A 25,679-nucleotide genomic window follows, 5' to 3' on the forward strand; every position below is an offset into this window, starting at 1 on the left:
TCCTGAACAGCTGCAATTATGGGTTCAATATAAGAATTAACAAACAAAGAGAAAACAGAATAAGTCACTTGCTGTATATGGATGACATAAAAATATATGCAAGTACACAAAATCAGTTAACAAACCTATTAAATCTGACTGAACAATTTTCCGGTGATATTGGTATGTCCTTTGGTATTGAGAAATGTAAGACCCAAGCAATCAGAAAAGGCGTGTTTCACCAAGTACCACATATAACACAGAATAAGGAAATAATTGAAGCCCAAGAACGAAACGATACATACAAATATCTGGGTTTCTGTCAATCCTCCCACATCAATCATACCAAAACGAAAACACAGTTGAAAGATCAATACGTAGCAAGATTAAAATTAATATTGAAGACACAGTTAAATGGAAAAAATTTAATGAAAGCAGTAAATACATTCTGCGTTCCACTGCTAACATATTCTTTTGGAGTCATTAAATGGTCCAAAACTGATCTTGAAAATTTAAACATCGCAACAAGGAAAATCTTCACACAGTATAGAAGGCATCACCCAAAATCGTCGATTGAAAGATTCTCATTACCAAGACAGAATGGAGGAAGGGGTTTCCAGAACTTAGAAAACTTATATCAGATACAAATTTCAGATTTGAAGAAGTATTTCTTGAAACGAGCGGAAAGAAATGAAATGTTTCGCACCATCACAAGAGCAGATTTGAACCACACACCCTTAAATCTGTCGAACACCGAAGAAATCCACACCCCCCACACAATAGATAAAATAATAAGTGGGCTAAAACAAAAACAACTACATGGAAAATTCTACAAAGACTTAGAAGAAAATCATGTCAATAAGAAGATGTCATTGATTTGGTTAAAAAAATCAAGTTTGTATGCCGAAACAGAAGGATTTGTGTTTGCTATTCAAGACCAAGTAATCAATACCAAGAATTATAGAAAATACATCATGAAAGATCCGAACATAAAAAACGACTGCTGTCGCCTATGCAAAGCAAAACCTGAAACGATCCAGCACATAATCTCTTCTTGCAGCATCCTAGCACAAACTGATTACAAAGCTAGACACGACAACGCAGCCAAAATCATTCACAAAGAATTAGCAACACTTATGAACTTAATCGAAGATACGACACCCTATTACACTTATATTCCGTCTCCATTCCTTGAAAATAACAAATACAAATTATACTGGGATCGCACAATACTTACAGACTTAAACATTACAGCTAACAGACCAGACATCATACTTATCAAAAAACACACGAACGAAGCCATTCTTATTGACATTGCTATTCCTAACACAAACAACATTATTCAAACATACGACACCAAGATTTCAAAATATCTACAATTATCGATAGAAATGAAATCCATGTTGAATCTTAAAAAAATTTCAATTCTACCCCTAGTTATCTCTAATGTAGGTGTAGTTCCAAATAGCTTAGTTGAGAATTTAAAGTCTTTGCATTTGAATGATTCAATAATTGTCAAAATTCAAAAAGCTGTTTTGTTAGGAACATGTCATATTGTTCGTAAGTTTCTTGAACAGTCTGATCATGTCAGTCAGATTAGATTAGCACCAGTAGGTCAGAGTAGTGTAGGTCACTTTTCATGTGATGCGCGGATAAATGGTCGGTAGTTACGCTGGACTTTTGGGGATGGGGTGAGATTAGAGAATAATAGCAGACTAATTTGTATGCTGTAATTCTAGAATCTCGAAAGTTGTTCTGTTAATCTAATCAATTCATATCATTACTTGGTCTTAGTACCCGTAATGATAGAAGTCTTGCCTGAATGCCGGTCATTTCCGGGTCAGTGGTGGGTCTTAATAATAAAAAATATATAAAATACAGCTTTTGTTTAACACGTATACGTAGCTAAGTGTATCTACTACTTATCCCAGAAAGGAGCTGTTTTAAAAAAGCCCTACGCCTTACTGGGCGTAGGGCTTTTTTGTTTACTCGAAAAAAGTGCTCGTATATGTTTTCATTTGCCGAGAGATCATTTTCAAAATATATTTATAATAAAAATATGCAAGTCTTGGTGATGAAAAATGTACTCTTAATAAATTAATTACAGTACATAAAAAAATAGAAACAAATTCTATTTATTTAAAAAAAATATCTCGCAAAGGCAGGTTCCTCTTTCTTCTTGAATCAATTATTTCGGGCAATAATGCGCCAAAGTAAAATCTGCCAAGTTTATCTGCCATCTTTTTACATGTTTCTTCGTCTTTATAAATTTTTTCTATATTTATTCCTTTGGGTATCCACACAACAAAATAAACTTGCAACAAGCATTTGTCCCTGAACTTCAAAGTAGTAGTCATGATTTTTTTTTAGTTTCAATTCTCTGTCTGTCCATGTATAAAATTTGATTATTTTTTTTCTAACCGCTTCTTCGCGAGACAAATCTTGCGATTTTGAAGGGCATTTAATTTCGGCTAATGCACTCCTATCCTCGAGAACCCTGTCTGGACTAGCAGCCAAGTAAAGAAATTGTTTTGAAATAAACAAGCCACACCGTTCAGTTTTTATATTTTTATTTATTTCAAAACACTTGGCAGCTTTTTCCTCACTTTGCTGTCCATAGTATGTATGACTATTACCTCTAAATGTACTGTACAACAGAGACTCCACAGTTTTAGCTATTGCTGTAGTCGGTCTAAGTTTGTAAATACGTCCAAAATTTGAAGCCGTAACCCTAATTTCTCTTTCTTTTACCCAAATGTACCTGTTGCCTAGTGTCTATTTCAATTTGGTCTAAATTCAAAGATAATTTTCTCAAAAAAACCCCTTTGGCTGTCACAAATGTTTCTACATCCATGACAGGATTTTCTAAAAAATATTTAATCCATAATCGCAGTCGGGACCAGCATACGTACATTTTTTTACGACATATTTTTTTTACGAATACTTTGTCTAAGACGAGCTTGTTTCATAGACGAACAATATTTTTTTGTTATTAAACCAGGACCGTTTTAATCACAATATATTTACTTATCCCCTCTAAAAAATTGATGACGTCATCTCAAAATTTTGCTGAATAAATCCTATCTAAAATGTACAAAATATGAAGAGTCTCTTCTTGTAATTTATCATCCCATTCATATTTTTTGGATTCGGATATATAGGGTGACTCAAAAAATTTAATGAATGCGCAAACTTATTTTATTGATTTAATCAGGAACTACAAAACCGAATGCTTTGAAATCTAATGTGAAAAAAAAAACATAATAGGCATGCAGTCGTCACGTTTCCGATAGCGAGAGAACTACTGTCTAAACTCTTTAGACCAATTTTTTTGATTTTCCCATTTCTCCATTTCTCAATTTTTCAATGTTTCAGTTTGGGATTTTTTCACTGTTTCGATTCTTTAATTTTTCTTCCATTTTTAGGTTTTTCAATATTTCAGCTTTGGAATTTTGCAATATTTCGTTTCTTCAATTTTTCAAATTTTTGGTATTGTGTTTTCTCGGTTTTTAAATTTTTCGATATTTTAATTTTTCAGTTTTTAAAGTTTTAGGTTTGTCGAATTATTAAATTTTAGATTTTTTGTTTTCTTTGATGTTTTGAGTTCTCGATCATTCGATTTTTTGAGGTTTCAGGCTTAGATTTTTTTTGTTGTTCAATTCTTGGATTTTTAAAATTTCTGTTTTTTAAATTTTCCTATTTATCAACTTACTGGGATTTCAATGTTTTGATTTTTTGATTGTTCAATTTCTCGATTTTTTGAATTTTTAGTTTTTGATTCGATTTTTTTTTTTCAAAAATTTTCAGTTTTTCAATTTATTAACTTTACGATACTTCGGTTTTGCTCGATTTCGATTTCTCAATTTTTCGACATATTACTATTGGGATTTTTAAATTTATCGATTCTTCGATTTCTGGATTCTTCATATTTTCGGTTTCTCGAATTTTTTCATTTTTCGATTTCTCAATTTTCCGAAATTTCAGTTTTACGATTTTTAAATTTTATTTTTCAGTTTTCAATTATTGACGTTTCTAAATTTTTCGATTTTTCAATTTTTCGATTAACTAATTTTTTGATTTTCCCATTTCTCTATTTCTTGATTTTTCAATTCTTTCTTCAATTGTGATTTTTCAATTTTTCGATTTCTCAATTTTTCAATGTTTCAGTTTTGGATTTTTTCACTTTTCCGATTCTTCAATTTTCCTTCCATTTTTCAGTTTTCAAGATTTCAATTTTGAATTTTTTCACTTTTTCGATTTTTCAGTTTTCCTTCTATTTTTCAGTTTTTCAGTATTTCAGTTCTGGGATTTTGCAATGTTTCGGTTGTTCAATTTTTCCATTTTTTGATATTTCGATTTCTGGGTTTTTCAATTTTTCGATAGGTATTTTAATTTTTCAATTTTTAAGTTCTAGATTTTCTGTTAATTTTTTTGTTCTCCTTGATGTTTTGATTTCTCGATTATTCGATTTTCAAGTTCTCGGTTTAGATTTTTTGGTTTTCCAATTCTTCGATTTTTAAATTGTTTAATTTTTAGATTGTTCAATTTCTCGATTTATAGATTTTTCAATTTATCGATTTTTTTCATTTAAAATGTTTCAATTTTTCTATTATTAAGTTTTCGATTTTTCAATTTTGGTGTAATTTGAAAATGGTATCAATAATACATTTAGGCGAATAAACTAGTAGACGGGCTTGATAAGCCTTGTTTGTTCTACAGTGTCTAAATTGTGTTTGAATATTATAATAATTATCTCGAATATTAAAATTAATATGTCAAAAGAATACGAGAAATGATTATTCTGTGCTGAAGGTATGTTGTGGGCCGCCTGTCATAAATTATCATTATTCTGCATTATCGGCTTAGGATGTTTTTATGACCCACGTCCGGTAGTCGTCTATCCCAGCGCGTCAGGTAGATTTAAAGAAGAATTGCTGGTTGCGTTTAAGGCAACAAATGGCGCCCAATTCAAACTTGTCTCTCGTCCAGCGTTCCCCTTAATTTTTTAAACGAATAGCTTATTAAAAGTTACCCGACATCAGTTTAAATAATTAATCTCTACTTCATGCCCCAGAAATTCTCTCTATTATCATAATAACGTGAAAAACATGGCGCAACATTAAATGATACTTTTAATAATTTATTTTGTCATGCTTTCGTTGTTTTTCGACTTTTTCTCCCGTGCATACAGGGTGATCAAACACGCGCGAATAAGCTCGATGGCATGTTATTAAGAAATCACTGAAGAACTCGAAAAAAATTGTTTAAAAAACCTGAACCAAACTTTCGAAAATATGAAACTTCAAAGTCAAAGAGTGAACTTCGTAATTCTTATGTACTTTAATGTACTACTTGTTTGAATACACAGTTAGACAACTTTAGTTGTAGTCAGATTAGACGAGCGGACCATAGCGCTAGATTTAAGTTCTGGTTCGGAAAACGAGCGAAGGTTCGAATTCTGCACCTGACACTGTAGTTGACTTTTTTCTTTGAAATGTAAGATGTAATACCTAAACTAATTCTCAATCTCTAAAATCTCCATCTGCAGTCAAGTAGTAAAATTCAAAAACCCTAAACAACCTCCATCTTCTATCAGAATTCAACATCTACTGTCAACCCGCAATATCACGCAATCAACAACAAAAATTATATATTAAACTGTATTCTCTTTCCACGAAAAAATGACGTATTATTCTGGTTCTCTGGACGCCTTCTCCTATAAACGAAACACCTACCATTGTAAAGTATAAATCATCTTTATATTGATTCGCTGTATTTTTATTATCAGCCATAAAATTTTATGTAGCTGCAACTAACACATTCCTACACATCAAACAACACATTGATCACCCCTAATAAATATTCAATAAAACTAAAAACCATTCAAAACCAACACCAGTAACTAATCTATGTAATTTTCTTCCAGAAATTCTTCGAAAAACTAGGAACGTACGACAACGGCTTCGACATCTGGGGCGGCGAAAACCTCGAGCTCTCCTTCAAGACCTGGATGTGCGGCGGCACCCTCGAAATCGTCCCCTGCTCCCACGTGGGTCACATCTTCCGGAAGCGTTCGCCGTACAAGTGGCGCAGCGGCGTCAACGTGTTGCGCCGGAACTCCGTACGTTTGGCGGAAGTCTGGCTAGACGAGTACTCGAAATACTACTACCAGAGGATAGGCAACGACAAAGGCGACTTCGGGGACATCAGCTCCAGGAAGCGGCTGCGCGACAATCTCGGCTGCAAGAGCTTCAAGTGGTACCTGGACACCATCTACCCGGAGCTGTTCATCCCCGGCGAGGCCGTGGCCAGCGGAGAGGTATTTTCGTGCCCGTGCGGCGGCGGTCTAGAGTCGAAAATATGCGTACAACTCCTTCAGAAAATATTCTCACTTGGATGTTGTCCGCACGATTTCGATTTTGAACCGCCGAGCGATTTTTCCTTATTTACTCGCCTTGATAATCCGTCGTGGAGCGGCGGATTAAGCCTTGGGGGCGGCGTCTCGCCGCCAGACGTCGACAATCTTTTAATGCGCCGCCCGAGAGATGAACGAAGCGCCGGTCGTTCCGTTTGAATGAAAGCAAGTGACGGCTAATCTATGAAAAAGATGAGGAAAGATAAAATCGGAGGAAAGTGGCCCGCCGAGGCAATCCTGTAGACCTATTTAGGTACCGGGAATAGCATGTCGGACGGAAAATTTATTGAAATTGCTGCCTACAATTGTGAATGATGCTTATGTGGTTAAGGTCGGGTGCTTTTTTCCGAGAGAATTGCTTTTTTAGTAAACAAGAGGACAGTTTTATTCGATTACCAAGACTGAGTTGTAGCGGGATTTTCGCGTATGTCGACGACAAGGGGGGTGGGGGGTTGTAATTCATCATTAAGGGTTGGGTTATATGTACATATGCACGAAAAAGTGGGAAATGTGCACACGTGCCAGGTGTCTTAAATTTTCATCAGAAAGTCAACGACGAAGCGGCAAAAAATCAACTTGACGTACAATCTTCAAGAATCACCTTGTATACAGCCATTTTTAAATTTCATATTCATGTACTCTAGAAGCAAGTGTGTTCAAAAAAGATTAAAAAAGCTGTCACTTCACTTCCATTGAAACTAAAAGTGCTGCTATCCCTTTTATGGTGTCGCAGATAAAACTTTACGACTTTATTACTTGAAAACGGTTATCATGCTCGTTCGAAAAACATGCATTGCAATTTTAAAAATTAAACTTGCCCCTTCAGGCTAAAACTGCGGCGTTCACAGAATTTCAATATCTTTAACCGGTTTCAAGATGTATAATTAGTAATTTGGAAATTAATGAAACATCCTCTATATAAAAATGTAACATAATTCCCGCCCTTTTCAGTCAAACCTTTTAGTTCCTAAGTAATTAAATTGCCTCAAATGAAGTATTAGGTTTAATCAAACCGTATTAAGTAGGGTACAGTAATTTCATAAAAAAGATGAATAGTATATAGCAGAAAAGTGACGTCAGTTTCAGAGTATAATCCTCCCATAATAAAATAAATTTTATTACTAGAGAATTTAGTCTTGGAAGCTCATTTCAAGCTCATATTTCTGTTTTTTAATTTATTTTGTTTAATTAGCTAAAGTATATTTTAATGGAGTAAATTATTTACTTTAAATCTGCACTTAATGTAATTAAAACATTAAAGGACTAACATGTAGGGTTGATAAATAATTTCCGTGCTTCTAAACTTATTCTAAAAATAAAATGAAACTAAATCATTCGAAAATTATGCACAGTCCATGCATTTATTTGCTGCATATGTCACCTCTGTTATTGAAGATATCGATGTGCCGTCAGAACCAAACTTAAAAACACGTTGGACATATTCAATATTTCTCCTCAATAATAGGAATTTTACCTCTAACTGAGTTTTGTCAAAAATTGTTCGTGCACTAATGAATTATTTTAAAAAATAAAATACACACAGCAGTGCAGAATTATTTAATAAGAATATTAAAGAAAAAATATCAACTTGCCAAATGTGAACGATTTTTTTTTGGCAATAAAACAAATAAGTTACGTCATATTAAGTCAGGTCATATCAAGGCAAATCATCTCAAGTCAGGTCGTGTCAAGTCAGGTCATGTCAAGCCAAATCATCTGAAGTCAGGTCGATCCAGTCAAATTATGTCAAGTCAGATCACGTCAGAAGTCAGGTCATATCAAGTCAGGTCATGTAAAGTGAGGTTATGTCAAGTCAAAGATCAAAAATGAAACAGGTATTATATTCAATAAGGTCATACCAAATCAGGTCACATCACGTTATGCTAAGTCAAGTCCGGCATATCCATTATTAAACGAGACCATCTGACCCGGCTTTCACAAGAAAGTTTAATAATAAAAAACAAGATTTTTTGTCAAATTTAATTCCTAAAAAATGTATTGTAGACTCCACCCCTTGCGGTAAATAGATCTGCAAAATTATGAACTGTTATAAATTTGATTCTCATAAAACAACTACACTGATAAAGATAGCATATATAGCAGATTTTGTGGCTTTTATAATAATTTTTAGATTCATTAAGGACACTTTTCTTTCGGTTTAAACATGGTGGTAATCGTTTGTGTATCGTATGAAGAGTAACAATATACAATATCCAACTCTGAGGAACACCATATAATCGAAATAACTTGTTTTCTTTTATTCGCTATGTAATAATCTTTTAAACATCTTTTAAGGTATGCGATTAAGTCACTGGCCTTTGTTAGTACCTGCTAAGATAAGAGTGATTTTGGCAAATGAGATACCCTCTAAGAAAAGAGAGGGTGGGTGGGCGGGGCTAGAACCTGCTAAGATAAAATTGATTTTGACAAATGAGATACCCTCTAAGAAAAGAGAGGGTGGGTGGGCGGGGCAAGTACCTGGTAAAATAAGACCAGTTTTGGCAAATGATATTCTCAAAAAAAATTGTATGTGCCTGAATTTTTAATCTTTTGATTTCTGAAATTTTCGTTTCTTTAATTTTTCAAGTTTCTGATTTCCAGTTTTTAGAATTTTCAGTTTCCATTTTATACATTCTCGTTTTTTCATTTTTGATTTTTCAATTTTCCAATTTTCCATTTTTTTGATTCGAAAAATTATAGAATCGTCAAAATTGTGAAGTCGATAACTGAAAAATTAAAAATAGAAAAATTTAAAAATCCGATGAATGAAAACGTTTTCGAATCTAATAGTTTATAAAAATGGAAAAATTCTAAAATCGTTAAAATAAAAAAGTGAAACATTTTAAAAGTACAGTTATTATTAAATATTTAAAATGAAAACTATAAAAAAGCAAATCAAAAATGGAAGAAACGAAAAATCGAAAAACTGAAAAGTGTTAAAACTGAAAAAACGAAAAATTAAAAATCTTAGTGGAGAAATTGAAAAACTGAAAACCGAAAAATTGTAAACCTAAAAATTGAAACATCTAAAAACTGAAAATTTTCACGTTTTTCGAATTCATTTTTGGGATTTTTCATTTTGCTCGATTCTCCATTTCTCGATTTTTTTATTTTTCCTTTTCTCTATTTACCGATATTTCAGTTTTACGATTTTTCAATTTTTCGGTTTTTTAATTTTTCAATGTTTATTGTTTCTTAATTTTCGTTTTTCGATTAACCGATTTTTCATTTTTCGATTTTCAGTTTTTCGTTTTCTCAGTTTTTGATTTTTCAATTTTTCGTTTTTTCAACTTTTTGATTTTTTTATTTTTCGGTGTTTCAATTTTTCAATATTTATTGTTTCTAAATGTTCGATATTTTGATTTTTCGACTGCTTGACTTTTTGACTTTTAGATATTTCAATATCAGAATCAAGTCATTTCTCAATTTCAATTCTTCAATTTTTGGGAGTTTTTGATTTTTCAATTTTTCGATTATTTGATTTTTTTATTTTTAGATTTCTCTATTTTCCGATGTTTCAGTTTTATCATCTTTCAATTTTACGGTTTTTCAATTTTTCAATTTTTATTGTTTCTAAATTTTCGATTTTTGATTTTTTTACTGCTCGACTTTTCTACATTTAGACTTTTCAATATTTTGATTCTCCCATTTCTCAATTCCAGTTCTTCAGTTTCTCGGTTTTGATTTTTCAATTATTCGATTTTTCGACTCAGATTTTTTATTTTTCGATTTTTCGATTTTTCAATTTTTATTCTTTCTAAATTTTCGATTTTTCGATGAATCGTTTTTTTACAGTGTCGTTTTTGAAACCCTTTTGTAATTTTGACAAATTGCGATAGTTTTACGTTTATTATAAATGTGTTACATTTGCGTAAAGTGTAATATTTATAAAAAAATTGGTCAAAAGTTATTTCGACAGAACTTCCCTCGCCCCTGAAATACTATAAAACATCCAACTTTTTCGAAAAATTATAAACTTTTATGTAATTCTGAAAATATAAATTCAAAAAATTCAAAAATTATACAATTTTTTCGATTTTTCGGTTTCAAGAAAACTAGAATAATGTGGCAACGTCAGTTCGGAACTTCAAAAATAAACTGCGGTTGTAAACTTTAAGAAGAGGAAAATTAGAATGGGTTAAACTAAGTTGATTTGCCAATTTAGGTAAGATAAGATAAGATAATTTATTGGTGTTAAAAACAAATTGTTTTACACAGGTCATTAATTGCTTAGGCTACCTACTTACATATTTAAACAATTGAAATCTTTACATTTTAGATATTCATCAAATGTGTAAATTGTATTTTTCGATATTTCAGAAATAACACTGAAAAAATTTGTTTGCACAGAAATGGAACCTCTCTTTGAGAAAATAAAAACTTAAAAAGTGAAAAACTGGAAAATCGGGAAATTGCAAAATTTAAAAATTAAAAATCTAGATACTGAACTATCGAAGAATTGCAAAAGAACTGAAAATTCGAAAATTGAAAAACGAGAAATTATTTCTAAAAGTCGGAAAATCAAGTCACTATGGACTCACTCTGTATGTAGTTATTGTATAAATATTTAAGCTATATAAACAATACAAGTATACTGTTTGTGAGACGAAACATATTTTCACTTTTTCTTAATGGGAAACCATATATTTTTTTATATTATATTCTTGATATGTCGATGTTGTCACGTTATTCTGTTTTGTTTAAAATTCTTTAACAGTGAAAATGTCCACAAAAAATTGAACGTGTATAGATAAAAAATACTTTCTTTTTTATGTTTTTTAAAATAAAATTTTACTATTTCCAGATAGATATTTCAGTTTTTTCAATTAAAATTTCATAAATAACATATGGTGGTAAAACCCAAAAACAACCAATAAGAGCATGTAAAAACCAGCAGGATATTTTGTAAAAAAACAAGCGTTCAGTTATACATTAGCCTATGAAAAGCTTGATTTCAATTGTGTTATTGAATCTGTTTCAACAGTCGATACAATTGGTGCCACAATTTCATTTTCGCCTAATCCTAATACTAAATTAATAATACTTATTATTAATATTTATTAGTGGCCAAAATAAGTCTCAGCCCCGCCCACCCACCCTGTATTTTCCTAAAGGATATGTCATTTGCCAAAATCAGTCTTATCTTACCAAGTACTAGCCCCGCCCACCAGCCCTCTATTTTCTTGGGGCGTATGTCATTTGTTAAAATCAGTCTTATCTTAGCAAGTACTAATTTTTCCTAATGTACATAGAAAATTTGACAACAATCGTTCCAGTAGTTTCGGAGATTATCTGCATAATGAAAATCAAAATCTTTAAAAATTAAATTATGCAATCAAACAAACGTTTTGTTTGATCCGCATCCGCATCATAATTTTGAAGCAGAAGACCGCCAAAAACAAGGTCCAGTATACAAACATTAAAAATGTTGCATTCCCGAAAATGTGTTGGTCTACCTTATTAAATTTAATACTGTTGTTTCTTCATATTCTACCATGGTAAAAGTTTTCCGAGTTTAAATAACCGGTTTTCAATCTGTATTTTACATAAACAAGTGAAACATTAATTTTTAATAAAAAAAGAAAAAACACTCTTCATAGTAGCATTTTTTTTTGTAAGGAGAATCGATAAAACAAGTGTAAAAACCTAAAAAAAATTATCAGCTTTCTATGTAACCTGCTTCGGCTTTCAGAAAAGCCACATTACGGACTGTTACATCAATTTAATTTTCACAACTGTATTAAATTATAGGAATCATTGTCAATCGACAACAATAACCATACGAGCACCCACATACTCGTTGAATATACATTGTTACCATAATATTGTTAGTTAATCTATGTAGCAACAATAATAGTAATTGTTATAACCGGTGTGTGCATTAGCATTGATTAACCTACGTTAGTTCTAGGCATTACACTTTAATGGATATAATATCAGCTTGTGTACAAAACGGGACAGACAGACGGATTTAATCTATAAATAACTTCTGAAAAATCCACTAAGATTAACAATCTTCTACCAACAAAGATCGAATCTGTGTTTTTCGAGCTCTAAATAGTCTGTATCAGACATTCCATTATAATTATTATTATGCATACAAAACGTTCCGAGCAGACTAATAGTTTCACAGTACGATAAAGAGAGAACAATTGTATGTGTTTCATTGAAGAAAGTGGAAGCTGGATTCATGTGTTGGAAGGTTCCCTTTGATAATTTTCCATTATAAAGTTCACTATTAAAATCAAAGGCAAATAATAATTTGCCCAAAGTTGGTACAACACAAATACAAGCTGCCAGTTGCAGTCTGGTGATGTAAAATAGGGATGCGCTGGCTCCGGCAGCATGCGATTAGTTAAAATTTAGAAGTTAAATATTACCCAAGCCGAGTTCCGGTTTCACGTATCCGAAATTCATCAACGATTTTATTAGTATCATTATCTGTTTCGTCTGCCAACACTCAAAAAAAGCGTGCCCTAACAGCCTTATATCTTCAAACGAACATAAAAAAATAACTCCGCGCAGATTGCAGGCATTCAGCCATTATTCGCTAAAATACATCCGAATAAAGCAGAGAAACCGCATTAGGTGTATCTCGTTTCCGCTTTTTCTTTTTTACAGCCACCACCAGTTGTTGTAAACATGTCTGTTTTTTACCGCCGAGTGCGTATTTACACGTACGGCCGTTACGAGATACGATACGATACATAACATCGCCCTAATGGAGCCATCCCTGTTAGGTATCGTTTACATCAACGAATCGCGCTAAAACTTTTACAATCCCGTTCGGTTCAAATCGCCGTTCCAGAAATAATCGTGCAGAATTCTCAGGGACGGTTAACCGCGCCGCCGCCGGAAAAATGGACCCGGAAAACGGCGAAATTAGCGACGAAGGGGTGAGTCGGATACGACTGTGGGGGAGAATATCTTATTCACATTGTCGCTGATAAAGAATATCTTTTTTTTTTGAAAAAATAACTAAAATTCTATCGTAATATAAAGTGGAAACATTTCTGTTGAAAAATGTTCGTGACTCGACAGAGAAATTTCTAAGTTTCAGTTTTAATATTTGTGAATAATCACTCATCAGTCAAATCCGTACCTACAGTTTGGGACACGGAATTTCAAACGACCTGTCAATCATAATGACAGGAAGGTATAAGACTACAATGTTTTTAAATGTCAGAAAATTGGTTGTCGTTTGAAATTCCGTGTCCCAAACCGTACCTGCAAACATAACCTCAATTAACAAGTCTAATTTACAAAGGAAAAAGTCAGTTTGTCCCACGCAAAGTTATCAATTTTTTTATAATTCATACTTATCTAGAAATCGATTAATCGTTAACGTTATGAATAACATAATCATAATGCAAATGAACAGCTAAACATTTTTTCTTTCATTATAGAGCACGAAAATAGTTGTATAATCGCCAGATTATATCAGAACTGTAGTTTTTCCATAACTGTTACGAAAGGGATTCATTATGTGAGTGTCGAAACACATGGCCAAAGAAAAAATATTAATGCCAATCATGGAAAAAAGTTACTCCACACCTCATGTCTCACTTTTATTTCTTGCCCGTAGTGCGAAAAGTGGCATTTTACCTACGAGCGTGCGTTACGACATGACCAAAAGTCTATAACAATTTTTTTATTGTTGAATTATACTTTGCTGAAAGTACTAACTTGTGTTCTGAAGCTTTAAGGAGCAATAAAATCAGGACTTGAAAATTTAGGTGTTGACGTCGTACTAATTAACCACTTAGCCTGAATTAAAAAAAAATTGCAAATTCACGCTAATCTGACAAAACGACGATTCTATCAAAGACAAATCTTCAAAAAACCACGGCTACCTTTGATGGTGTTTTTATTGCTCTCTCTGTGTTAATTATCATTCTTGGAAATAAAAAAAACATCATGATCGACTTTTAGGGATTTTGAGCTACATAAAATTATTCCTTGGTTACCGTTTCCGTGCGTCCGTCCGTCTGTCAGTCTGTCTGGTGTCTGTATCCACTTTTATTAGACACGTAATCTGCGAAACCGATTGTTGTCAAATTTTGTATGTATATTAGAAATGTCATCCCCACTAACAATGTGATGACGTCATTTCAAAGAATTCTAGGTTTATTTGAGTTAATTGTTATATAACAATATACTCCTAGATGTATGGTGTACGAATCCGCTTTGAGTTTTTCCCATAACCGTCCGTTTTGAAAAGACAAATTCATTCAAATCAATAAACATAAATAAACACTTGAGCATCAGATTGCTATTGTACTTGGTGCTGAAGGACAAGGGCTGTTATTTATGCTTCTGGTTTTTACTTTACAGCAGTTATTACAAAACGAAAATCGTAAAATCAATCCAGTTCTTTAAAAAATATATATATTTTTTAAAGAACTGGATTTCTCGAAGGACAGGGGAAGGTCTGTCAAAATAGCCTTGGACCATTTTTTTACATCTGTTTTTGTCGCACATCAAATTTTTTTTTGGACCCTATAAATTTTTAGATTCTCCGATTTCCTTTTTCTTATGCCTTACAGATATTTTATTTTTGATTTTCTAATGCGACGTTGTCAAGTTACTCCACTTTTCTTGAAATTTTCAACAGTCAAGTGGCGGTTAAAAAATCCCAGTAGAATTATTTTTGACATACAGGGTGATGAAAAAATTACGTATATGCTCGATGACACGTTAAGAAGAGTCTCAAAGTGGTTTAAAAAATCTCTGTACCAAATTTTTGAAAATATCAAATTTCAAATTTGAAGATTTAAGTAATTCTGATATATTTTAATGTGAATTTAACTGGAAATTTAAAATTCTGATAAAAATTGCCAAAAATGATATCCGTCAACGGTAAAAATGAAGTTGTGGATAATATTCTAGCACCTTATTATTAAATTATTAATGATTTTTTTAACCATTTTTTGAGTTCTTGTATTATTTCTCAACAACGGACAATCGAGGATAGACGTCATTTTTTCATCACCCTGTATATGTTGCAGTATTTTACCTCTCCATCGAAAGTTAAGAAAGTTTCCAACGAACGACTACTTTCATGTTTTCTCAACATTTCCTGACAATTAAGACTATGAAAAATAGGTCTCCCGTTTTCGTCTGTTAATTGGACAAATAACCTCCGAAACTGCCAGACCGATTGCAGTCAAATTTTATATATGTATTGTATATCAGAAATATTGTGTAGCTAATAATATGCTAAGCAAAATTTGTGTAATCACCCCCACCAACAATTTGATAACGTCACCTTAAAATTTTGCGTAGGAAAGAATATTTACATTTCATGAAATAACATTCTTGTCTGTATTTGTGGTTTTTGAATTCGCCTCGATTTTTATCAAAATCACTTTACAAAATTTTAAAATCTTCTCAACATTTTTTTTCAAGGACTTTGAATTTGTTTAAATGACTTCAGGTGTAAGGAAAATTCTTTGTAAATAACTTTAGGTATATTATTTTAGTACCAATAAAATTAATATACAAAATGTTTAAAAAAAATCCTGAAATATAATTTTCAAAGAACCAAAAATTTGTCCAAGGTTATTTAGACAAAACTCTTCTGCCCCTGAAATGCAGGCCACTGAATCCCGTTTCTTCCAAAAATTATAAATTTATGTGATGGTAACGCCTACCAGTTAAAAAATATATAGATAATACCAGTCACAGTGTAAGAAAAAAAATTAATGCTTCAGGATATCGAATCGACGACCTCCCGTTATAAGTTGGATGTGATTTCCAGTACACCGTTACAACTCTGCTCGAGTTGCTCTTTTATATTATTTGTATAAGATATTATTGCGTAATCCATGCCAAATCGACCATTTTTGAACCCAATATATTTTTTCTCCAAAAATATGAATTTTTCAAAAAAATGGCTTTTTTCCAAAAATTGTAACTTTTTCAAAAATTGAGTAATCCGGACGTTTTTCGTTTCAAAATTTTCGTCTTTAAATGTACTTTTCAGAAAAAAAATTAAAAAAAATTTTGATGTGAAGTTCTATGAGATTTTTCAATTTTTTGGGAAAAACCGTCAATTTCACGAAGTCAGACATTTTTTATTTTTGTTTTTTTTTCCCTAAAAAAACTTCAATTTTTTTCTGAACATAATCTCGTGAAATCTAGAGTGGGCGGAATTTGCTTTCTATTTTTTTTTTTTTCAATTAAAAAAAATTAACTCGATTTTCTCGATCTGTTTATGCACTAAAATTATTTTAAATCTATAATTTTACAATATTTCATACTCAATTTATAACCTTACCTTATGTTTTATGACCAAAATTTCAGGATTAATAAGATTAAAAATCGATTTTTTAAATGCTTATTCCTTTTTTCGTTGACGCTTAAATAATAATTTACATATTCTATATTGATCTGAATTTGAAAAATTACGAACTTTGCGAAATTGACGGTTTTTCACAAAAAAATTGAAAATTTCATTGAACCCACATCAAAATTTGTTTTTCAAATTTTTTCTGAAAAGTACATTTAAAGACAAAAATTTCGTAAAAAAAAACGTAACAATAACTCAATTTTTGAAAAAGTTAGTTTTTTGAAAAAAACAACATTTTTTGAAAAACTCAACTTTTTTTGGTTGGGTAAAAAAATTTGAAAAAATTCTCAGACACGTCTTTAGTGGGGTAGAAAAAAATAAAACATTTCGGCACACTTAAAAGGGGTCGGGTTCAAAAGTGGTCGATTTGACATGGAGTGTTTCTATTATATAATTTCTACTTTTTGTGGGAAAATTTGTATGCCAAAAATAAAAACTCAAGGCGAATTCATAAACCACAAGTACAGGTGTAAACTATTTTATAAAATGTTGTAATAATTACTACCCGGCCAATTTCAAGTTGGATATGCGATATCGAAAGCCCCGTCGCTATGAAAGAAGCGATAGCACTAGTCGGCAACGCCAATCGCAGCTACTACCATCGCATTTCTCATAGCAACGGGACTTGCGACATCGCAAATCCGACTTGAAATTGCTAAATTAATTTTAACGTGACATCATTAAATTTTTAGTGGGGATAATCAGACAAGTTTTTGTTAGGGTTTTACCATCTACACGATATTCATAATCAGTATATCTTAATCTTTTTTGTAAACGCTGTATTGATATTAAACAACTTATGTTGTAACACAGTACAGTTACAAATAACCTTATTAAATTTTTTTGTGTGAAGTTCTCACATTGTTAAGAAAAATCAAGAAAATTGAAATACCCTTGTGTTGAATAAAAGTGAGAAATGTCAAAAGAAAATTTTTGCTTTTAATTATTTTTCCATAGTTTTAAGACTCTAGATTTTAGGTTAGAAAATTCAACAGTTGTCTTTGAAATGTCAATTTTCGCTCAAATGAGGTTTGACAGATTGACAGGAATGCGTCAACCTAATAACTAGAGAGCGGAAAATATGCAGCAAAATTTTGGGAAATATGATCATATGATATGCATCAAATTTATGCAAATATGCAGTAACTTTCTTAATATATGCAGAGATATGCAGTTGCATATGCTCCAAAAATTAAAAAAAAGCGTAATAACCGAACTAAATTTATTTACAAATTACAAAAACAGGTTTCCCGAGCTTACGTTTTATTACAAAAAATACATAAATCACATTGCAAACTGTTTAATTACATCTCATTAACACATAAATCACATTTTTAAGGATAATATTCTTATACTAAAAAATAAATATAAACAGAACAAATTAAAAAATGGTAGTAATCGACTATTTAATTACTATTTTGATAACAATTTATTTTTAAATATTTTTCGAAATATACTAACAAAAAATTTTTCGGGTGATTCTAAAGTATGTATTTGTTAATAGAAAAACTGCGTACTACGTCCACAAATGTAAAAATACTTACCGGTTTAGAGCAGGCGCGAAAAAACACAGTTTCTTCTTGAAGAATAAGTTCAGGAAAAGGTTTAATCCATAAATTAATTTGAGTTATCTTTGACATTTTGACACACCTGGATCGCTTTAAATGCTTTCAACGCAAACTCACGATGATAACGTCCCTTCAACCACTATGAAACATACCGTTAATACACTTAAGTAACGAACAAAAATATTGGGAATGAACGGTATTTCCAAGAGTAATTAGGGCCCGATTTTACCTCAAAACTATCATAAAACCCAAAATTTTCCTAGTTATTTGAAGCTCAGGACAATATTTGCAATAGAAAGATTCATGAAATTTCGTCTTTCTAGACAAATGCCGATAGAATGACAATAATTTTTTTTTCAAATTAGCACAAAAATTGATAAAAATGCAAAATATGCACCTGTTACGCGAAATATGCAGCAGAAGGCAAAAATATGCAAATATGCAATTTTTTTACAGCTCTATTCTTTTTTAATTAGCATGATTCGTTCACATATTAAATATCAAGACTTATATGCAAAAAATAACGGATATGCAAATTTCATAAAATCCGCTCTCTACTAATAACTGACAAATGACAAATTAAAAAAGTCAGTTTACATTGTGAAGAAATTTAATTCCCATTTTTATTAAACGCAACTGAAGATTTGCAAGGTCGCATCCAAATTTCAAAAATAAATGTGATCATTAAGCATAATAAAGTGAATTAGAATATGTTTAGGTATTCCACTAAAAACGAAAACTGAAAAAGTACTCTAAAAGGCGCACAACTTTGATCTTTGACGTTTTCCCTAATTTCTGGGAGCGGACGTTTGTTGACTCACCCTGTATATAACTTACCAATATATACTTTTTAAATATAGTCAAACTTCAGAACGAACAAAAGACCGTGATTTGTACGTTGTCTCTAAAAAATTCTTTATTACTTTTTTACCCCATTTTTTTTATATATATTATGTAAGATGTGAAAGATACAAATGGCGATATCATGTTTAAAGTATGAACGTTATTTGCAGAAGACGTTTGAGTATTATTTTCCTTTATTTCTCGTCACATCGGGCACATCAGATAAATATATCTTGTTCTCGGAAGTTAGAAGCTAGTCTGGGCCATGTACAATGTAACTGCTTGGTTTTTATTAAAAATAATTACAAGTACAATCAACTCTAAAAGTTTAATTTAAGTGGCATTTTGTCTGCAAAAAACAGACAGTCATGTCCCTACATAGACTGTAAAAACTATTCGGAGAAAAATAATTTAGAAACAACGACATCCTTGCTAATTCCACAAAATCGACAATAAAAGACGAAAATAAATGTAAGTAATAAACCCTTCAGAACGCTTACTCGGTACACTAACACGTTATTTTCCCCACAACACAAAAACTTCATCTTTCTTAGACTAATCGCACACGACAACTCTTTCCACACTCAACCCAAGAACCCCCAGTCAATTTTCCAAACAACCTAGAAAAAAACGTTTACAACCTCGTTCGCTTCAAATCGCCATTCCAGGAGCAATCCTGCAGAGTTCGGCGCGGCGGTTAACCGCGTCGCCTCCGGAAAAATGGTCCCGGAAAGCCGGCGAAATTAGCAAACAACACTTAACATGGCAATAAAGAAAAAAGTGCCGGAAATTTAATAGAGCGCAACGGTCAGGGATGAGGATCGTTGGAGCGGGTTTTGTCGCATCCTTAACCGTTGCGATATCATCGCCTTAATGGACGCACACAGCCCAGCCGTTTACCGTTTCCGGGGGCGGCGAATGGCCCTCGACCGGCGGCGCATACTAGTTGCTACGCGGTCGCCGCTTAATCTTGTACGAAATGAGAAAAATAAAGATGCGATTAAGTTGCTGAGGAAGGTAATTACGACTTTATATTCAGTGGTAACTGCAAATGGGCAAATGATTGCGTAATGCGGAAGCTAGAAAAAAGGGGTTTAGAGGGAGGGAGGTTTTATGGCCGAGTTAACGGGCGCTTGATTAGGGGTGTTATTCATATTTAGTTTGGTAGAGCAAACGCGTGACAATTGGGGGAATTATTAAAGAAAATTAAGCGTGTTGCAAAAATGGTGGAGGCGCCGGGTGACTTTCACTTATTAAATTATAACCTCACTTTAAATATAACCTGAATTACAAAATTACAAAGTTGACAAACTTGTGATAAGTGTAGGAAAGAATTGTGCAATTTCCGTCAAAAATTGAATTTAAACCTCAAGTTAGGGATAAAGTTAAATATCAAATATGAAATTCGAGGCATACGTTTAACAATCGTGAAATATAAGGATGGTTTCAGAAAATCTCACGCTAGAAGTACTCTTATTCCTTCTTTTATCAATTCCGTTTGACATTTATACAATGGCTTGAGGGTATTTATTCTCTTGTGCAAATACACAAAATCCACTCCAATGCTCCAAGATAGTCTAAAGAGAATTTGCTCTGTTGTTAAAGGAGAATTTACCTGTGGTCACGAGCGTTATCCTTAAACACGTACAAACTTTGCTAATATAGCTCAAAACTCAAACAAGGAATTATTTGAAGTGGACTTTACAAATACAAGGTAACTCTGTTATAATTAAAAAAAAAAGAAATACAAAGATCGTGCTTGTTAATTTATTTAAAAACTGTAACAACCAGTTCGTTACTAAATCAGCAACTTTTTCACTTTATGCAATTAACTTACATAATAGGGTAAATAAATTCGTAAGTACACGAACAAAAACTTTAACGGGAAAAATAATAACCCCATTTCTCAGAAAACCCTCCAGACATTAAAGAATAAACTACACCATTGTGTAGCAAATTAACACAGCTATCATTAATTTCGCAGTCCAGTTGACGCAAAAAGTGGAACGAACGCACATTAAACTCTAGTTTTAGAGCAAAAAAATTTATGAGGAAAGTTTTTCGCACTCTCAGATATACGGCGCGTTTTAAAGTGTTGCGCAAACGAATGAAAAAGTGTGCCTAATTGCTACAAAAAGTTATATTGGCTTTTTTAACTGTGTCTAACAAAGCGGCACAAAAGTATGAAACGGATCAATCACTTTTAATGTCTCCTAAACACAATTATTTGCATCATGCCTCAAAAATATCTTGGATGACAGCTGGTTTTATTATTAATAGATATTTACACAAACTGTCGCCGTTAAAACAACAATAGAAATGGTTAATTTGTACTACTACTAGTTAACTTTATGGCGACACTATAAATCGTAACTGTTCGTGCAATGTCATTTGACGGTTTGAATGCAGTTTCCATTATTGACGAGGCGGCAAAATCAGTGTCTCCTTTGTCGAAACACGCAGTGAGTTAATTTTGTGTTTATCTAAAGTGCTACTATTTATTTTCAACGGGGTGAACTGGACAGAAAATTTACATTTCTTTACAGAGTTGTTTGTAATTCATGCCAAGACATCGAACTCTGCCGAGTTTTGTAATCCGTGCAAGCGGTATCACGTTCATGACTAGTTGCAAGCGATACTTTTTTGTTGTTTTCATTGAATTAGATTCGAGTTGTTTTATTTATTTCGTGAGATCTTCTAGCCGTTTTCTCGGTTCAGAACGTCCACAAGAGAGCCAAATAATCCTTCGTGAATTCAGTCTATTTTGTCGTCTTTAAGTATTCAGTTTGGGGAGATTTTGTGGGGTAGTTGCAAATTGAACTAGCCGTATGAGTACTGAAAGTACCGGGTGTACCAATTTAGATAGTGCACGTTATATCGCAGTGAATATACTAAGTATATTTTAAGTATATTACATACAAAATTCCTATGAAAGATTGTACGTGAAGTTGGCTTTGTAATTTCGTGAATTTTGCCGCCTCGTTGTGATGACTACTCACACTATTCTGCTCCATATTCCAGATGTTTGAAAACATAGAAGTTTGAAATTTGGGACTATTAACTGATGTAAAAATTCTCAAATCCAAATAATGGATTACAGACCTACCCTGACTTGATCTGACCTGAAGTGACTCGACCCGAACTAACCTGACTGGCTGGAATTGCCTCCCGCAGGGGTCGAGAGATTTTAGTAGTTTTTCGAGTCAAATTGCCAAAATTCAAAACAATTTTTTTACTCAAACACAAAAACAACAACGCTTTTAACAATTAAAAATAACAATCATTGAAAACACAATTAATATAAATTATTTTAGAACTTGAACGCATAATAGAATCTAGGATTATATATTTTTTTATAAAATTTGCTTATAAAAGACTAGAAAAAAGTAAAAATTAGCCCCGCCCACTCACCTGTCCTCTCATTTTTTGTCTTCTGAAATAAGTACTAAAGCTTATAGCATTTGGTATAACAAATAAATTACGATTAGGGCTTTTTTTTAGTAGACTAGGTTCTATTAGTTTTCATCCCCACTCTACCGAATAATTAACCCCACCCACCCACCACGCCTCCATTTTTGTGATTCATTTTATCTGGTGTATTCACATTTCCATACTTCCATTCGGAAGATGGATCTTATACTGAGCAGAAATAAAATCTTTAGAACGAGAACAGCGCGAGTGGGCGGCACTAGTACCTGCCAAGATAAGACTAATTTTAGCAAACGATACTCCATCTAAGAAAATAGAGGGTGGGTGGGCGGGGCTAGTACTTGCTGAGATAAGACTGAACAATATTATTAGTAGCTACTAGAAAGAAGAGGGGGGTGGGCGGGCGGGGCTACTGCTTGATTGTAAGATTCTGTAGAGAAAAGCTCATCGCCCATTTCACTAATTCCTTTTACTTACTGTAAAATGGGAATTCAATTCTATTTTGAAAAGCGGTAGAATCTGAGATTTAAAACAAAGTTAAAAGCACCTTAAATTTGATATTAAACTTTCGTCGTGTGTAGAATCGAGTTAGAGATAAGGCCCAATTGAAGAAGAAGAAAAAGAGCTGGTCACACACTCTAGCTTGAGATAATTTAGTTACCGTACTTGCCCGTTTCGAATGATTCGTGTTTTTGTTCCCTTTGATATTAATTCTAATGAGCCTTGCCGATTTTTGGGTTCATTTTGAAATTATATTTATACCAAGTGGCACGTTCTCGTGGCAGCCTTTAGTGTTATCGTTTTTCCAAAACGGATTTGGGGTTAGGAGTAGACGGTATATTGTTATATTTTTGTTGTTTTTATTTGTCCATGAGTTTATTAAATAATAATAAATAGTTTGACGGGACAAACAGTTTCATCATCTTTATTTTACACCAATCACTTACAATCCGAACATTTTTTCCACCCACCTTGTGCAGTTTTAGAAAAATGGGATTATATTCAATCCGCCCGGTTAAACTTCCTATTGATTGTCTTCTCATGTTTAAAATAGTACGTCGTATTATGCACAAATCGTCTCTCCGAACCTTCTGACTTATCCAAGTTCCAAAATGTTGCCACTTTTATAATGTTGTCTTTACTCGGGACTCTTGAACCCTTTTTCCTTTTTTCTGGTTGCCATTGTAACTCTTTCCTTTTGGAATTTCTTACATCTCTTGCGTCCTTGAAAATAGTGTTGGGGAAAGGATAACAACAGTGTCATATGTATGACCTGACCTGATTTTTTTTTCTGCAGGGAAAACCCATCATGGGCATTTGGAGATTTGGTTTTATATTCCGAGTAGTGTACTCCTCCAGCTAAAACCCCTCCTATGGAGTGTTTTCCCATCCTGGTACTGTCATTTTGACATTCCTTCAAGGCGGCACTTGTTTTCTTCAACAACAGTAGTCTCGTCCCTTTCTCTATTTTTCATTATTTCCGTAACATGTTCCACTATCTTCTTCCGTTTCTCCTAACTCTGCAGCATGGTATATATTAAGTTTCCTTCTTCCAAGGCATGTCCAAGTTCCACCTCTAGATTTCTCTTTCCCACTGGGGGCAATGTAGCATCGGATGACCAGGTTCATCTATTTCTCCGCAGTATCTGCAATCTTCAGTTCATTTTCCTATTCGCTTCAGATACAGTCCGAAACTGCCATGCCGCTCAGAAACAGCGTTAGATGATAATTGACTTGAGAGTGTCTGCAGGTATGGTTTCCCTGAGTAGTTCGCCATAGACTATGTTCCACAGGATCGCTCCAAGTACCGAGCCCTGTGGCACACCAGCGTAGACCTCCTTTTCAAGCCCATCTGAATCAGGCCATCTGTTTGTGAAGTAATTATTCGTGATTTGCAAGAGATATTCGGGAATTTTCCTTTTTCCCATGGCAGCTATCACCCGAATTATACGTATTTTTCATGTTGCCAGAACCCGGTTTTTAAATTTGTAAACGAAAGTTTCAATTTTTAAAAGGGTCCCGGTATTGAAAAACGGTTTTTTTTATTTGAAAATTTGCCAAAAAAGTAAGATAAAAAATGTTCCGTTAAAAATTAAAAAAAAAATTAAATTGTATTTTATCGAAGAAATGAGGTCGAAATCCATAAGAAAATTATCTTGGGTTAAATTTCAAAAATTGAATTTACAATTGGTCAAAATTTTGAAAAGAAATTTATTTTTATTGAAACATTTTGTGTTTGAAAAATTTACCATTTGCTCTAGGGGCAAGATTAAAAATTTTTTGTTTGAAAGTCATTTTTGTTTAAATTCGAAAACATTTTCGTGAGCGACTCTAGAAAAATTGAAGGAGTTATCGAAGAAATGAAGCGAAACTAACTTTTGGAGGCCCAAATCTATAAGAAAATATCGTTATCTAAATTTCGAAAATTGGCCAAAGTTTTTATATTCTGAAAAATTCGGTTTTTGAAAAATCTGCCAAAAAAAATCCAAAAAATTCTGGTATATAAATGTCGTCGTGCTGATTTCAAAAACATGGCGTGTTTATGCTCTCAGGGTAAGATTAAAAATTCTCGAATTTGAAAATATATATATTTTTTTTAATAAAAAAAATGCAATATTATGTTAATAAACGTTTGTGAAAAAATGGAACAACCTATCGAAGGAATGAGGCCAAAACTAGCTCCTGGAGGTTGCAATCCATAAGAAAATGTCTTTGCTTACATTTTGAAAGTTGTCGAAAATTGACCGAAATTTTTATAGAAAGGATTTTGAAAAATCTGCAAAAAAACAAAAAAATCTGTCACAGATCTCGCGGAGTTGATTCCAAAAACATAACGTGTTTATGCTCTCGTCGTGAGATTAAAAATTTTAGGTTTGAAATTTTTTTTTTTTAATTAAAAAAATTGCAATATTTTTGTGTGATATTTTGGAAAAATGGAAGGAGCTATCGAAAAAATGGAGCGAAACTAACTTTTGTAGTCCGAAATCCATAAAAAAATGTCTTTGGTTAAATTTTAAAAATTAACCTAAATTTTTATAGGAGATACTGAAAATTTTTGTTTTTGAAAAATTTGACAAAAAAAATCCAAAAAATT

At 32.6% G+C, this 25,679-nt stretch overlaps 1 protein-coding gene across 4 annotated transcripts in view; it reads left to right on the forward strand.

Annotated features, from left to right (window-relative positions):
• The window catches only part of LOC135133290 (putative polypeptide N-acetylgalactosaminyltransferase 9), a 220,373-nt gene that overhangs the window by 151,802 nt on the left and 42,892 nt on the right, over nt 1-25,679 (forward strand). For all 4 annotated transcript variants that reach the window (XM_064061646.1, XM_064061642.1, XM_064061643.1 and 1 more), the window contains one exon: nt 5,906-6,298. In XM_064061646.1, the coding sequence (XP_063917716.1) occupies nt 5,906-6,298 (393 nt within the window). The remainder of the gene's footprint in view (nt 1-5,905; nt 6,299-25,679) is intronic.

Source organism: Zophobas morio, unplaced genomic scaffold (genome assembly GCF_036711695.1).
Source record: "Zophobas morio isolate AGI-343-1 ecotype UQ-CSIRO unplaced genomic scaffold, CSIRO_AGI_Zmor_V1 ptg000021l, whole genome shotgun sequence".
Taxonomy (NCBI): Eukaryota; Metazoa; Arthropoda; class Insecta; order Coleoptera; family Tenebrionidae; genus Zophobas; species Zophobas morio.